The sequence below is a fragment of the Pelodiscus sinensis genome, chromosome 6, assembly GCF_049634645.1.
Source record: "Pelodiscus sinensis isolate JC-2024 chromosome 6, ASM4963464v1, whole genome shotgun sequence".
Taxonomy (NCBI): domain Eukaryota; kingdom Metazoa; phylum Chordata; order Testudines; family Trionychidae; genus Pelodiscus; species Pelodiscus sinensis.
The window spans coordinates 93,483,013-93,495,409 of record NC_134716.1 but is presented as its reverse complement, the minus strand read 5'-3'; the positions used below and the strand labels follow the sequence as shown (position 1 = coordinate 93,495,409).

General features: G+C 43.6%; 1 protein-coding gene across 2 annotated transcripts in view; it reads right to left on the bottom strand.

Annotated features, from left to right (window-relative positions):
• Positions 1-2,743, bottom strand: part of DEPDC1B (DEP domain containing 1B) — a 47,854-nt gene extending 45,111 nt beyond the window's left edge. Inside the window, exons 1-2 of one of the 2 annotated variants that reach the window (XM_006112660.4) lie at positions 2,612-2,743; positions 152-417 (exon numbers count right to left, since the gene is read on the bottom strand). In XM_006112660.4, coding sequence (XP_006112722.2) covers positions 152-417; positions 2,612-2,659 — 314 coding nt within the window. In that variant the 5' untranslated portion in view covers positions 2,660-2,743. Of the gene's footprint in view, positions 1-151; positions 418-2,611 lie in introns of those variants that run through there. The other variant, XM_006112662.4, reaches the window with a different exon arrangement.
• Between the last annotated feature and the right edge of the window lie 9,654 nt (positions 2,744-12,397).

The following is a 12,397-nucleotide window of genomic DNA, read 5'->3' as shown; positions in this document are numbered from 1 at the left end:
ACAGGGCTATATAAAAGATAACAGGTAAACATGTTAAGAGATAAGTAGATGCACAAAGTAAGCAGGTTGTGAACCCCCTCACTAGTGTCATTAATTTCCCTTACTTTCCCAAAAACTAAATTCACCCAGGATATATCATATAGTGATTTACCTATATAAATGGCTGTCATCCTCAAAGTCTTCCTTTCCCCATCTTCCTTTGATATCTTCAATAACATGATTTTTCAGAAATTTTTTAAGCAGCTGAATTGTTTGATTACGAGTGACTTCTGGGCCAAAGTTTTGGTTATGTCTGAGCAGTTCATGTAACCAGTCTACTGCCTCTGAAGCTTTGAAGCAACACTCATAGTTTTTGAAAAGACTGCGATGCCTCCGTAATGGCATCCCTTTACGAAAGAGTTCAATCGTCTCATTCCACTGGAAAAGAGGAGGGGAAAGAAATACAATTACAAAAGCTCTAATAGTAATCTTAGAGGGCAAAACGATGTTGTATATGAAATCCATACCAATATAATTAAGAGTGTTTGTTGACATTTATTTTGTATCCATTAAAACCAAACTGCAAATATTCAGGTATCAGAGTTACTAGACACAACCCAATTGATCCAAATTTATGCTGTAGGTCTGAGGACTAAAACCAGTAGACAAAATGAAAAATATCTGCACTGCTATATCTCCAATGCTATGTGCCCAGCAAGTTAACTATGTTCAACAGATTTATTTTACTTCATGCTCTAATGAATGAATATCCTCTATCAACTCCTCATTTAACACATTCTGAAAGTTATAACTTCAGATATATCTACATGAGAAAACTATACCAGCTTAACTTAGAATCAGTTTAAAAACCCATGTAGTGAAAACAATGCAAAAGCCTATGAAGAAATTCTGTTTTGGAGCAACTTACTTAGGACTTGGCTTAAGGACGTTAAGGACTAGTCAACTATCTGATAAGCAAATGCTTATCAGTCGACTAGTCAATTCCCCCTCCCTTGCTCACTATCAAGTAGAGGCAGAAAAAGGGGGGGGGGAGGAAAGGGGTACGTCAAAGTGGCAGCATCGCACAGCTGAGCCCAGGATCGGCGTTGCGGTGCGTGGAGTCTGGGATCAACTGGGGACTCCCCAGCTGATCCCAGGTTCCACTGACTTGCTGCACGGAGCCCAGGATCAGCTGAGGAGTCCCCAGCTGACCAGGCTCCGTGTGGCATTTCAAAATGGCAGCATAGCATAGAGCCCAGGGTCAGCAAGGGACTCTTGTGCATTTCAAAGCTGGCACGCCACATGCAGCCCGGAGTCAGCTGAAAGGTGGTAGCTAGGTCAATGCTGGCCCAGGCTGCACTCCGAGTTGTACATTTCAAAGGAGAAATGCAGAAGTATCTATGGACTAGTCTACTAGTCAATTAACCGTTACTTAATATCCTTAGTTTGGATAAACTAAAAATCAACATAACCCATCCTTAAACTGAAACAGATGCAGAGGAGTTCACAGCAGTTCATTTTAAAACCAAATCAAAACACACACAGATTTTTAGGCCCAGTCTATAGCTGTAAGACTCAGATCACCAAGAACATCACAGTTATGTCCACCTGAACTCCAAAAACAGACATTCTTCTATCAGCCTACTTAATATGGCCTGGGGAAGAGAGTTACTACACAGAGAGAGACTCTGTGCTCCTTCAGTTGCTGTAGCATATACTAGCTTTAAGGCCAGGTCTACATTTAAATAGTTAAGCTAACCAAACTATGTCGCGGGGATGTAAAAATCCACATGGCTATGTACCAGTTAAGCCAACCTAACCCCCAATATACACTGTGCAAGGTTGGAAAAACTCTTCCATTGACTTAGCTTCCACCTCTCAGACGGATTAACTCAAGTGACTCTTGTCACTGTAGTGAGTGTCTACACTGAAGCACTACAGATGCACAGCTACAGTTGTGTTGCTGAGGCAGTTTAAGTGTAGACAGCCTCAGTTAAACTGGTTTAAATTTGTGCATTTTGGAAGAGTTCACTACAAGTCACTTTAGGTTTTGTTAAACCTTAAAGATCCTTCTTGGTGTCACTCTTCCTTTTTCTTTCCTATAAAAGCACGCAGTGTAACAGACCCAGGGGAAGAGGAATCAGTTTGGGCTGTGACCTAGACAACAAAGCAGGGGGGGAATGGATAAGCCTTTTTCAGTATTTTTGAGCTCAGAGCTAGGAGATGAAGCTACTGGACTGTGATCCAGGTAGAGGCGATTTGAGGCCTGGGATAAAAGCGAGGAGGCAGGAAGAAAGGTCCCAGTAAAGGGAGGAACCAAGGAGACTCCAAGTAGCAGCCCTGGGCAGGCGGGGGTGGTCAGGACACGGCAGGCGTAGGCGACTGGAGGGTGGGTGGGGGTGACGAGGGAGGGCTCGGAGGCCGGCCAGGGGACTAGTGGCAGGGGGCCCCGTGGGGAGGAGCTGAGGGCGCGAGGTCGGGAAGGGGAGCTCGGGTACCCCTCGGGGAGGGGGTGACGAGGGTGAGCGGGGGGGGGCTCTGCTGAGCGCGGGGAGCTCCGGGGCAGGATGCGGGGAGCTCTGGGAGGGGGCTCGGCCCGAAAAGACGCTGCGGGACCCGGCCGGGGACTTACCAGCCGCGTTGCTCGGTAAGGCCCGGGGCCCACCAGTGGCGGCTCCATGGCCCGGTCAGCCCGGCCGTCTCCACGGAAACCCGCAACACACACGCCAGGGCGGAGCTGAGAGTTTGAATTAGGGTCCCGACAGCGCCGCCCTGCTATTGGGCCGCAGAATGAGCACGTGAGACCTCGCCCCTTCCTGATTGGTGGGGCAGGGCGCAGGCGATACATTGGCCAGGCTGCGCCTTGGCTCTTAGTGCAGCGCCGGTGCAGTCTGGGGAGGGGGGGCAGTGGGGGAACGTGGGAGAGGGGTGCTGGGTGGAGACATGGGCTTGGGGGGCGTGTAGTGGCAGGAGGCTGGGGGATACTTGTGGCTTCACGCTGAAGTTGGGGGTGGTGCCTTACTTCCTGTCTGGCTGACTCCTGCTCCCAGGGTGAGAAGCTGGGGCTAGGTCCTGTCACCCTCAGAGCAGACCAGCTGAGAGGCACTTTGACATCTTGCCTTACCTGGCAGGCTGGGACCAGCAGGATCCAGCAACTGTGGATGCCAACGGGACCAGTCTGTGCTCACAGAGAGATTGGCAGCCAGAACACAGAGAAGGGGCTGGTGTAGTCTCAGAAGCAGCTCCTCTCCAAGTCTCCTCCCGTAGCAGTTACTGACATACTAGCACATCACTTTTGGTTTCTTTCAGTTTCTGCTACTCATGCAGGTATAACTGGTCCAGAGGGGCCTTTTGCATCCTCTGGTCCAGGGGAGCTAATCCATACAGATGGGGGTTCACTTAGTCACCACTACACATGGCCTGTCCCCACGTCATACAGGCTTGATTGCAGGGGGTTCAAGAGTACCTTGTGAATACCAGTTGCGGTATTTTTTTTTAGCAGTTTCAAGTTGACACCTAGCCAAAATTCCCACAACCTCTAACTGCTCAAAAAAATACTGAACAAGTAGCCCAATTCCATGGGAAAACTGTGAACTCAGCAACATCATCTATTCAATGGCTCCTTTTGGTGAGCAAGAAATTTGCATGTGTATTTAGTTGATGAGTTGCACAGTTCAGAAACCCCATCCTCTGAAATCTCAGTGGGCATGTCTACACTGCCACCCTAGTTCGAACTAGGGTGGCTAATGTAGGCATTCGAAGTTGCAAATGAAGCCCGGGATTTAAATATCCCAGGCTTCATTTGCATCTTGCCAGGCGCCACCATTTTTAAATCCCCCTGGCTGTGTCTAGTTTGCACCCCTTTTCCGTAAAAGGGATGCAAATTAGACACAGCGCAATTGCAAATGAAGCGGGGATTTACATCTTCCCCGCTTCATTTGCATAAACATGGCTGCCGCTTTTTTCCGGCTCGGGGCTTTGCCGGCAAAAAGCACCAGTGTAGACGGGGATCTTTCGGAAAATAAAGCCTTTTCCGAAAGATCCCTTATTCCTCTTAAAATCAGGAATAAGGGATCTTTCGGAAAAGATTTAATTATCCTGTCAGTTTGTAATTGGACACCAGCTTCTATTCTGTAGTTAGTGTGTTGAAGAGGTTTATGTTTACACAAACTTCTTTAATGTAGTAGAGGCCTATGGTCCTGCCAACGGTAAAGTGCAGGTGACCTCCGACTTATGACCGCCCAACTTATGACCCCCCCGCATTTACGATAATATTTTAAATGTGAGATAGCTCCTAAAACTCCCCAATTTATGTCCTCAACTCACATTTATAATAATGATTGCGCCTATAGGAAATAAAGGTCCAACTTACGATGGCTTGACTTATGATGGTTCTCTGGGAACCAATTACCTTGTAAATGCGGGGGTCACCTGTATTGAAATCACATGGAAAAGACATATTTTCTTGCTCTGGTGTATATTCATTCCTTAAAGCTACCATCCATGTGAGAGTCCTAATAGCAAGACTGAGTGAATTCTTGTAGTTTGGTGCCTTCTCACCTCCACCCAGAGGCTTTCCTACCTACAAGCAGTTGAACATGGTGGGAGATGCCTAGGGATGGCAGAATTCAGGAAGAAGTGGTACAGCAAATAAGGTTATGTAAATTGTAGCGCAGTCTATCAGTGCTGTGTAGACCACCCCCACTGGCATGAACTAAAAGATACCTTTGTGATGGATTAGTACCGTCTGTAATGCCTCCAAGACACTTTCGCATAAGCTGAGTTCTTGCTAAAAACTCTCTTCAGTTTGAGAGAAATGGAGCAAGGGATGTTAAAATGAAAGCTCTATTTAACACTTTACATTTGAAATGCTTTATCCGGTTTTCCTTTTTTTGTGTATCTTCAGTAAAGAGTTAAAAAGATTTGTAATGGTGTGTTTGCCATGGTACTTAGCAGCCTGAGGTCTCTGTGTACCAAACCCCAAAATTTGTTTAAAACTGTTATGAGAGACAGCTGCAGGGTCATGTTAACACCATTGACTCCCTGGGCTATATATTCAAATTAAGTTAGCACAACTCCACTCTTATGGATTTTAACACTACCAGTTTAGCAGAGTGCCTCGTCTACGATACTCTTCTAACACATGCTAACAACATGTTTTAGCCAGGATAACACCTACTCCCCACATGGGACAGGAGTGAAGGAACAACTGAATTAACATGGCCACCACAAACAGAAATGGAATGTCTCCATCTGTAGCAGGCAGCAGCTATGAGAAGTGACTATATCTTAAAAAAAAAACAGTCATAGAGGCCAGGCTCTGAGGCACCTAGAGTTCACTAGTGGTATTTTCAGTGCTGGTTCTAACCACAGTACTTCATTTAAATCATGGGTTCCCAAACAGGGGGGCATGAAGAAATTCCAGGGTGTGTGTGAGGCAAGCCAGCCCCCCCATTAATCCTCCCTCCCAAGTTTTGCTGCTATTTTTGTTTTTTGGACACACACACCCCTTTTTTTTTTTTTTTTTTTTTTGCTCAAGTTTTGCTGCTATTGGGGGCAGGGGTGTGAGGGTTTCTCAAAAATAAAAAAGGGGGGTGTGATGCCAAAAAGTTTGGGAACCACTGATTTAAATAGACATCACCAACAGCCTTGTGCCGCTCTATGTGACACTTCATGCAAATGATTTGCAAGTATGACAACAATAAATTTGTATAAGATCATAAACTTCAGCTCTAAGTCAGTACACCTTTCTCCAGGCCCTGCCAGGGCAGCAGCTTCAGTCGGTGGGTGGGTGCCAAAGAGGGTTTCAGGAACAGTGCAAGTCTATCCAGGGTGAGAAGCAGGACAAGCAGGTTTGGGGGAATGTCTGGGTAGAACTAGAGAGGATGGAGGGCTGGTAGAAGACAGGGAAGAGAAATTCAGGAGAGAGGGGCAGGAAAGCTGTGGGGGTAGGTGGGTATGTTCGCAGCTGGTTAGCTGAATGGCTGTGTGAATTTTGTAGTGCTAGCTGTTGACATCAGCTTAACAATCCCTGCATACTATATGATCATTGGCAGAAATTGGGAAACTCACCTCCAGTGAAAATTTTGATGCATGGACAAAAGCATCAAAAGCAGCTAACCCTAATAAGGTTCACATCCACGGAGATATCTAAGCACCCAAGTCCCTGTCTAGGCACCACTGTAATCCACAGAACGCCATGCAGCTACTGCCTACTGCTGTAGGTGTATAAATTCACTCAGCACCTACATTTCCACTGTAGAAGTAGCCTATGGCTATGTTATCTACACAGCAAACGGAAAACCTGAGCAGCATGTCACAGAGCCTGGGTCTACAGCAGAGATGGGCAATAAACAGCCCACAAGCCAGATGCAGTTCACCAGCATTAGCCCATGGTGAGCCGCTGAATGCTTCATTTACCTGCTCGCAACTCCCGTTCGCCACAGTTTACCACTCTCAGCCAATGGGAGCTGCAGGAAGTGGTAATCTGGCCTGCACTGCTTCCATTGGCTGAGAACAGCACACCACAGCCAACAGGAGCTATGAGCAGTCATATCTATGGACATGTAGGTAAATAAAGCATCTGGTAACCCACCAGAGGCCAACCCTGGCAAACCACATCTGACCCATGGGCCGCTTATCGCCCACCACTGGTCTGCAGTCTTGGGCTTGAAGGACTTGCACTTAAGTAGCTGTGTGTATGTTCAGGCTCAAAGGCCCCAGGAGGGGAGGTGAAGTTTACAGCTCTTAACAGGAGATAATGGGGCTCAGAGACTCTCTCATGGTTTTCTGCTTGCTGTGTTGAGGTACCATAATTTTCTGTCTGGGACATGTTTGCTGCTGACTCATTCCAGGGAGACAGATGTCTGTCTGTCTGTCACTTAACTACTTGTGCAATCCAGGAACCCAGGCAAGATAGGTCAAAGATCAGCTAGCTCCCGCTGAAGGCCAGTCCAATAAGGTGCTCAGGAGCTGCTTCTAGGGCATTATTTGTCACTCATTTTTTTCTAAACACTCCTATTACAGTTCTGGCCTCCCAGATTTAAATCCACCTTTCTATAGGATCTGTCCAAAATAATCTCCCCCACTAGCCCCTCAAACTGCCTTCAGTGATTTTCTCCCCATTGTCCTACTCATATTTAAAAGAAGGCCTCATCTACTGCCCTCTATGCTCTCACCCTCTCTTATAAATTGATCTTAGCAACACCTTTCTTCCAGGAGGCCAATAAACCTTAATTAAGTTGCCTTTCTAATTAAGTTTCCTTTAGCTAATGAACAAGTAAAACAATCCTGTTCATTCCCTCACTTTCCTATGCTGATGTTTTCTAGATGTTTGTAAACTTTGCAGCACAGGGGCTTGGTCTTTATATACATGTAGAAAACACTCCCCAAGGAAACATTAATCCTGTTTTGTGAACTCTAGTAGAGCCACTGAGCACTGAGTTTTAAAAGGCATCTCTGTAGCTACAGTTAGTGTTTCATCCAGCAGAGGGCTGTAATACCTCAGCTAAACTTCCAAAAAGACAAATCAATTCCCTCACTAGTAAACATCCATTTATACTGATTATTCTGTTTAAGGTTCCATTTTTTCTACCCAAACAATCATTTTATACAAAAATGTATTAGCCTTGGGGAGAAACTACTACAGTTTTTAAAGAGGAGAGTTACTAAAAATGTTACATCAAGCTCTATGGTTTTGAATGCCCAAGTGTTCTGCAAATTTTAGTGTATTTGAGAATAATGTGAGGTTCTTAAACTATTAAGAGATACTGTACATACACACAAACCAACAGCACGAATCAGGCCCCTCTAAAAGGATGAATTACCCTTTAGCTATTACCAATTTAGGGTTGTGTCTACATTGTGCTCTCTTGTGCAACATATGCAAATGAGGCACAGCAATGAATATTCCCATGCCTTATTTGCATACTTGAGCCATCATTTGCATATGTTCTTGCACAAGGGCATGCAATGTAGACGTAGCCTAGATGTTTACTTTCAAAAACACTGAAGTGGAGAAAAGTAGGCAAAAGTTGCCTCTTTTGCCTGAGGGTGAGCTAGGCATGTATGCCATGATAGAGATAGGCTTGTGTTATGCATCACTACTCAGCTTCGAGAAATAGGTCAACAAAATTATTTTCTTAATGTCTACCTAACCTTTTGTTTGCTGGTTAAATAGGGCTTCATAGAGTCATAGAATCCTAGATCTGAACGATACCTCAGGAGGTCATCGAGTCCAGCCCCCTGCCCAAAGCAGGACTAACCCTAACTAAATCATCCCAGCCAGGGCTTTGTCAAGCCAGGACTTAAAAATCTCTAGGGATAGAGATTTTACCACCTCCCTAGGTAACCCATTCTAGTGCTTCACCACCATCCTAGTGAAATAGCTTTTCCTAGTATCTAACCTAGTTGGAGCAAAGAGGGCTGGCTACAAAATTTGGCCTAGCCACATAAGATATGGAAAAATAATCCAATATGTGCGTAAATGCTGAAGTAGACAATGTTTGCTCTTCAGCAGTCTGTTGGAAGAGCAGTGCTATGTGGTAAGAAAACCAAGCAATAGCAGCCTCTCCTCACCACATGTACACACAAGGAAAACAAAGCTTTATTTCCCTTTCCATACTCTCACCACCTCCCAAAAATGTTTTCTGGGAATTTACAGACAGGAGGAGTAATTTTTATTCCAAGTAAACAGTAGCTATAAATACATTTCTCTCATAGAAAGACGGGTAGTACTAGCACAAGTGTGTTAATCTTGGTCTTCTCACAGGTTTGTTTACCAATTCATCTACTTTGTGCAGGATGAAGTACTTAAAACCTCCAAACCTCCACCAAAATAATAAATCAAACTTTACTCTCCCAACATGTATGGAAATAGGAGTTATAGAACACTACAATTTAATTAATAGCTTGATAGTTATATGATGGAATAGGTGTGCATATTAGTTCTTTAATACCTTATTACAGTATTTCCAAACAACTTCAATGGAGTTTTTCATCATATTAAAATACAACCCATTGGAGAGCAGGGGAGTAATTGGTCTTTAACACAGATTGAGATAAAATGAATTAAGAAAGTCAAACTAAGCATGGCAGTATTGTGATCTATTTTGTTATAGATCTTATAGTTGCTATTTGAAGAGTAAGTCTTCATATGCCACTTCAACGTTTGAGGAATTAAAGGTAGAAAGACAAGAGGCAAATCTGTGTATTAGTTCAATAAGAAAGACTCAGATGTATGTTTTTTTATAAGTCACTTGCAACATTATTGTGGTAATTCTGTTCATGTAACAACAAAATCATGCCTTTTTTAGAGCTCCTCAACCAGCAGTACAAAGGGGTGGATCAAAAGACATTTTAGAGATTATCACAAGTTCAGTAGATTGGAGCAGAATACAAGGTAGACTTCAGCCCATCACTAGTGGGAATTGTCACCAATTTTTTTTTTTTTAAAGTCAATACTGCATGGTTCACCTCTCAAGACACATCCCAGTTTAGTTCTGCATAATACAGTCATCCCTTGGCCAACGCACACAGCAAAGCTAGATGTATGCAGTTAGCTCCCTAGGTCCTATGAATTACAACTAAACCGGCTGACATGCCCCCTGACCAGTCACTGAAGATACTTTATCAGTTTATTCTGCATAAATCTGATTTAACTACTACACTGTCATCATCTGTCCTCTTCTCCCTCTCCATAAATCTGTGCAGTCTGCAATCTCTTTGAACTATTCATTTAGTACCACAGGGCAAAGACAAGGCACTAGCGCTATTAACAAAGAAACTTAGCCATGAATTATACAAAACAATTTTACATTAGACAGGACTATGTAGCACTTTAAAGACTAACAAGATGGTTTATTAGATGATGAGCTTTTGTGGGCCAGACCCACCAGACTAACACGGCTACATTTCTATCACAATTTTACATTAGGCACTATTCATTTCCACAGGCAACGTAAAGGAGAAAGAATACACCACAACAGAGTAATTCAACTGTCATTTGTATTTTACACAAAATCAGTTCTAAAAACATGCTTGTTGAATTGCATAATGTTTTCCCCAATTTGCTGATATCAAAATACCTCTCATTCAAAATTGTCTGTGGATGCTGTTGTAGAGCAGGCTTTTTCTGACCATGGCCTTCATGTATAGCCCATCTTACCACATAAGGCCCGTCACAGAAAAACCAGACCGTGAGATATTCAGAGGAGCATGGAAAGCAGCTTTCTGTAAACGGAATTTAACCTTACAGGCATCCTGGGACTTACAGGCTCTGAAAAATAGGGAGGTGAGCATGAAAAGATAGAACACAGCTGCAAGAAATAGTTAAGACTCTCTTAACCGGTCCTTGAAGGTAGGGAGGTAGGCATAGGAAGATAAAGACGCAACTTCCATGCACACTGACCTTGCCCACACCTGTCACTGTCCACAGGGCCATCAGGCGGGCATCATGAAAAATCCTATAGGGCAATATTTCACATTGGCTGGTAATGAGGTAATCAGGCCCAGCCAGGGAAGAAATCCTAATAAGGTACCGGATATCAGGTTATCATAGAATCATAGAATAATAGGACTGGAAGGGACCTCGAGAGGTCATCGAGTCCAGCCCCCCGCCCTCAAGGCAGGATCAAGCTCCGTCTACACCATCCCTGACAGATGTCTATCTAACCTGTTCTTAAATATCTCAAGAGAGGGAGATTCCACCACCTCCCTTGGCAATTTATTCCAATATTTGACCACCCTGACAGTTAGGAATTTTTTCCTAATGTCCAATCTAAACCTCCCCTGCTGCACTTTAAGCCCATTACTCCTTGTCCTGTCCTCAGAAACCAAGAGGAACAAATTTTCGCCTTCCTCCTTGTGACACCCTTTTAGATATTTGAAAACCGCTATCATGTCCCCCCTTAATCTTCTTTTTTCCAAACTAAACAACCCAGTTCATGAAGCCTGGCTTCATAGGTCATGTTCTCTAAAACTTTAATCATTCTTGTCGCTCTTCTCTGTACCCTTTCCAATTTCTCCACATCTTTCTTGAAATGTGGCGCCCAGAACTGGACACAGTACTCCAGCTGAGGCCTAACTAGTGCAGAGTAGAGCGGCAGAATGACTTCACGAGTTTTGCTTAAAACACACCTGTTGATACAACCTAGAATCATATTTGCTTTTTTTGCAACAGCATCACACTGTTGGCTCATATTCAACTTGTGGTCCACTATGACCCCTAGATCCCTTTCCGCCATGCTCCTTCCTAGACAGTCGCTTCCCATCTTGTATGTATGGAACTGATTGTTCCTTCCTAAGTGGAGCACTTTGCATTTCTCTTTATTAAACCTCATCCTGTTTACCTCTGACCATTTCTCTAACTTGCTAAGGTCATTTTGAATTATGTCCCTATCCTCCAAAGAAGTCGCAACCCCACCCAGTTTGGTATCATCTGCAAACTTAATAAGCGTACTCTCTATCCCAATATCTACATCATTGATGAAGATATTGAACAGTACGGGTCCCAAAACAGACCCTTGAGGAACTCCACTTGTTATCCCTTTCCAGCAGGATTTAGAACCGTTAACAACAACTCTCTGACTATGGTTATCCAGCCAATTATGCACCCACCTTATCGTGGCCCTAACCTATAATATAAAAGGTTATATTATAAAAGACCCTCGACCCCTTTGTTCAGCAAGGTTCCGAATGTTGAGGGTGCATGTCTTTTTTTTTTGCCCGGCTGAAGGACTGATCACCCTGAGGCTGCCTCCCCACCCTTCGAGTCAAAGATAGGGGTGTGTGAGTCCTGAGCATGCTCTTGAGTTTTTGTGTGTCTTCATGTTATCGTTGCTGGATTTGTACGTATTGCTTAAATATTAGTTATTGGTTTAGTTAACAGTTGAATCGTGTTAATTTCACTGTGTAAAGTGTAACTGAGTTCTATTAACCACACTGTGTAAATTGTATAATCTTGTGTTGTGTAGTGGTGTTGTATTTAGGCTAAGTATAAGAGTTAGAAATAGTAACCCAGGAGTTAAGTTGTAGAGGTAGATTAATAACTAACTCCACCGGCTACCTAAAATAACCATAGAGGGGTTGGCTGTGGACGAAGTTTTTATCATCATTATATTGGCTTTGTTTTTGTATTTTTTGCTTGCATGCTGTGCTACCTTAAGAGAATTAGAAACAGCCATTTGGTATAGTTAAATTGTAATCAAAGAAGTTTGTAATTAGTTAAGTATAGCTAAGTTTAGGTTTTTCCACCCTGTATAAGCATTAGGTAATTGCTTGTTTTTTAAATTCATTTGAAAGTTATTTGGTTTTAATAAAAGAATCATTCCATTTAATAAAAAAAATCATTTGTTTCACCATCATCCAGTAGTTTTCACTGGGTAGTTGGCTTTAACCCTTGAGGTTCCCACCACATCAC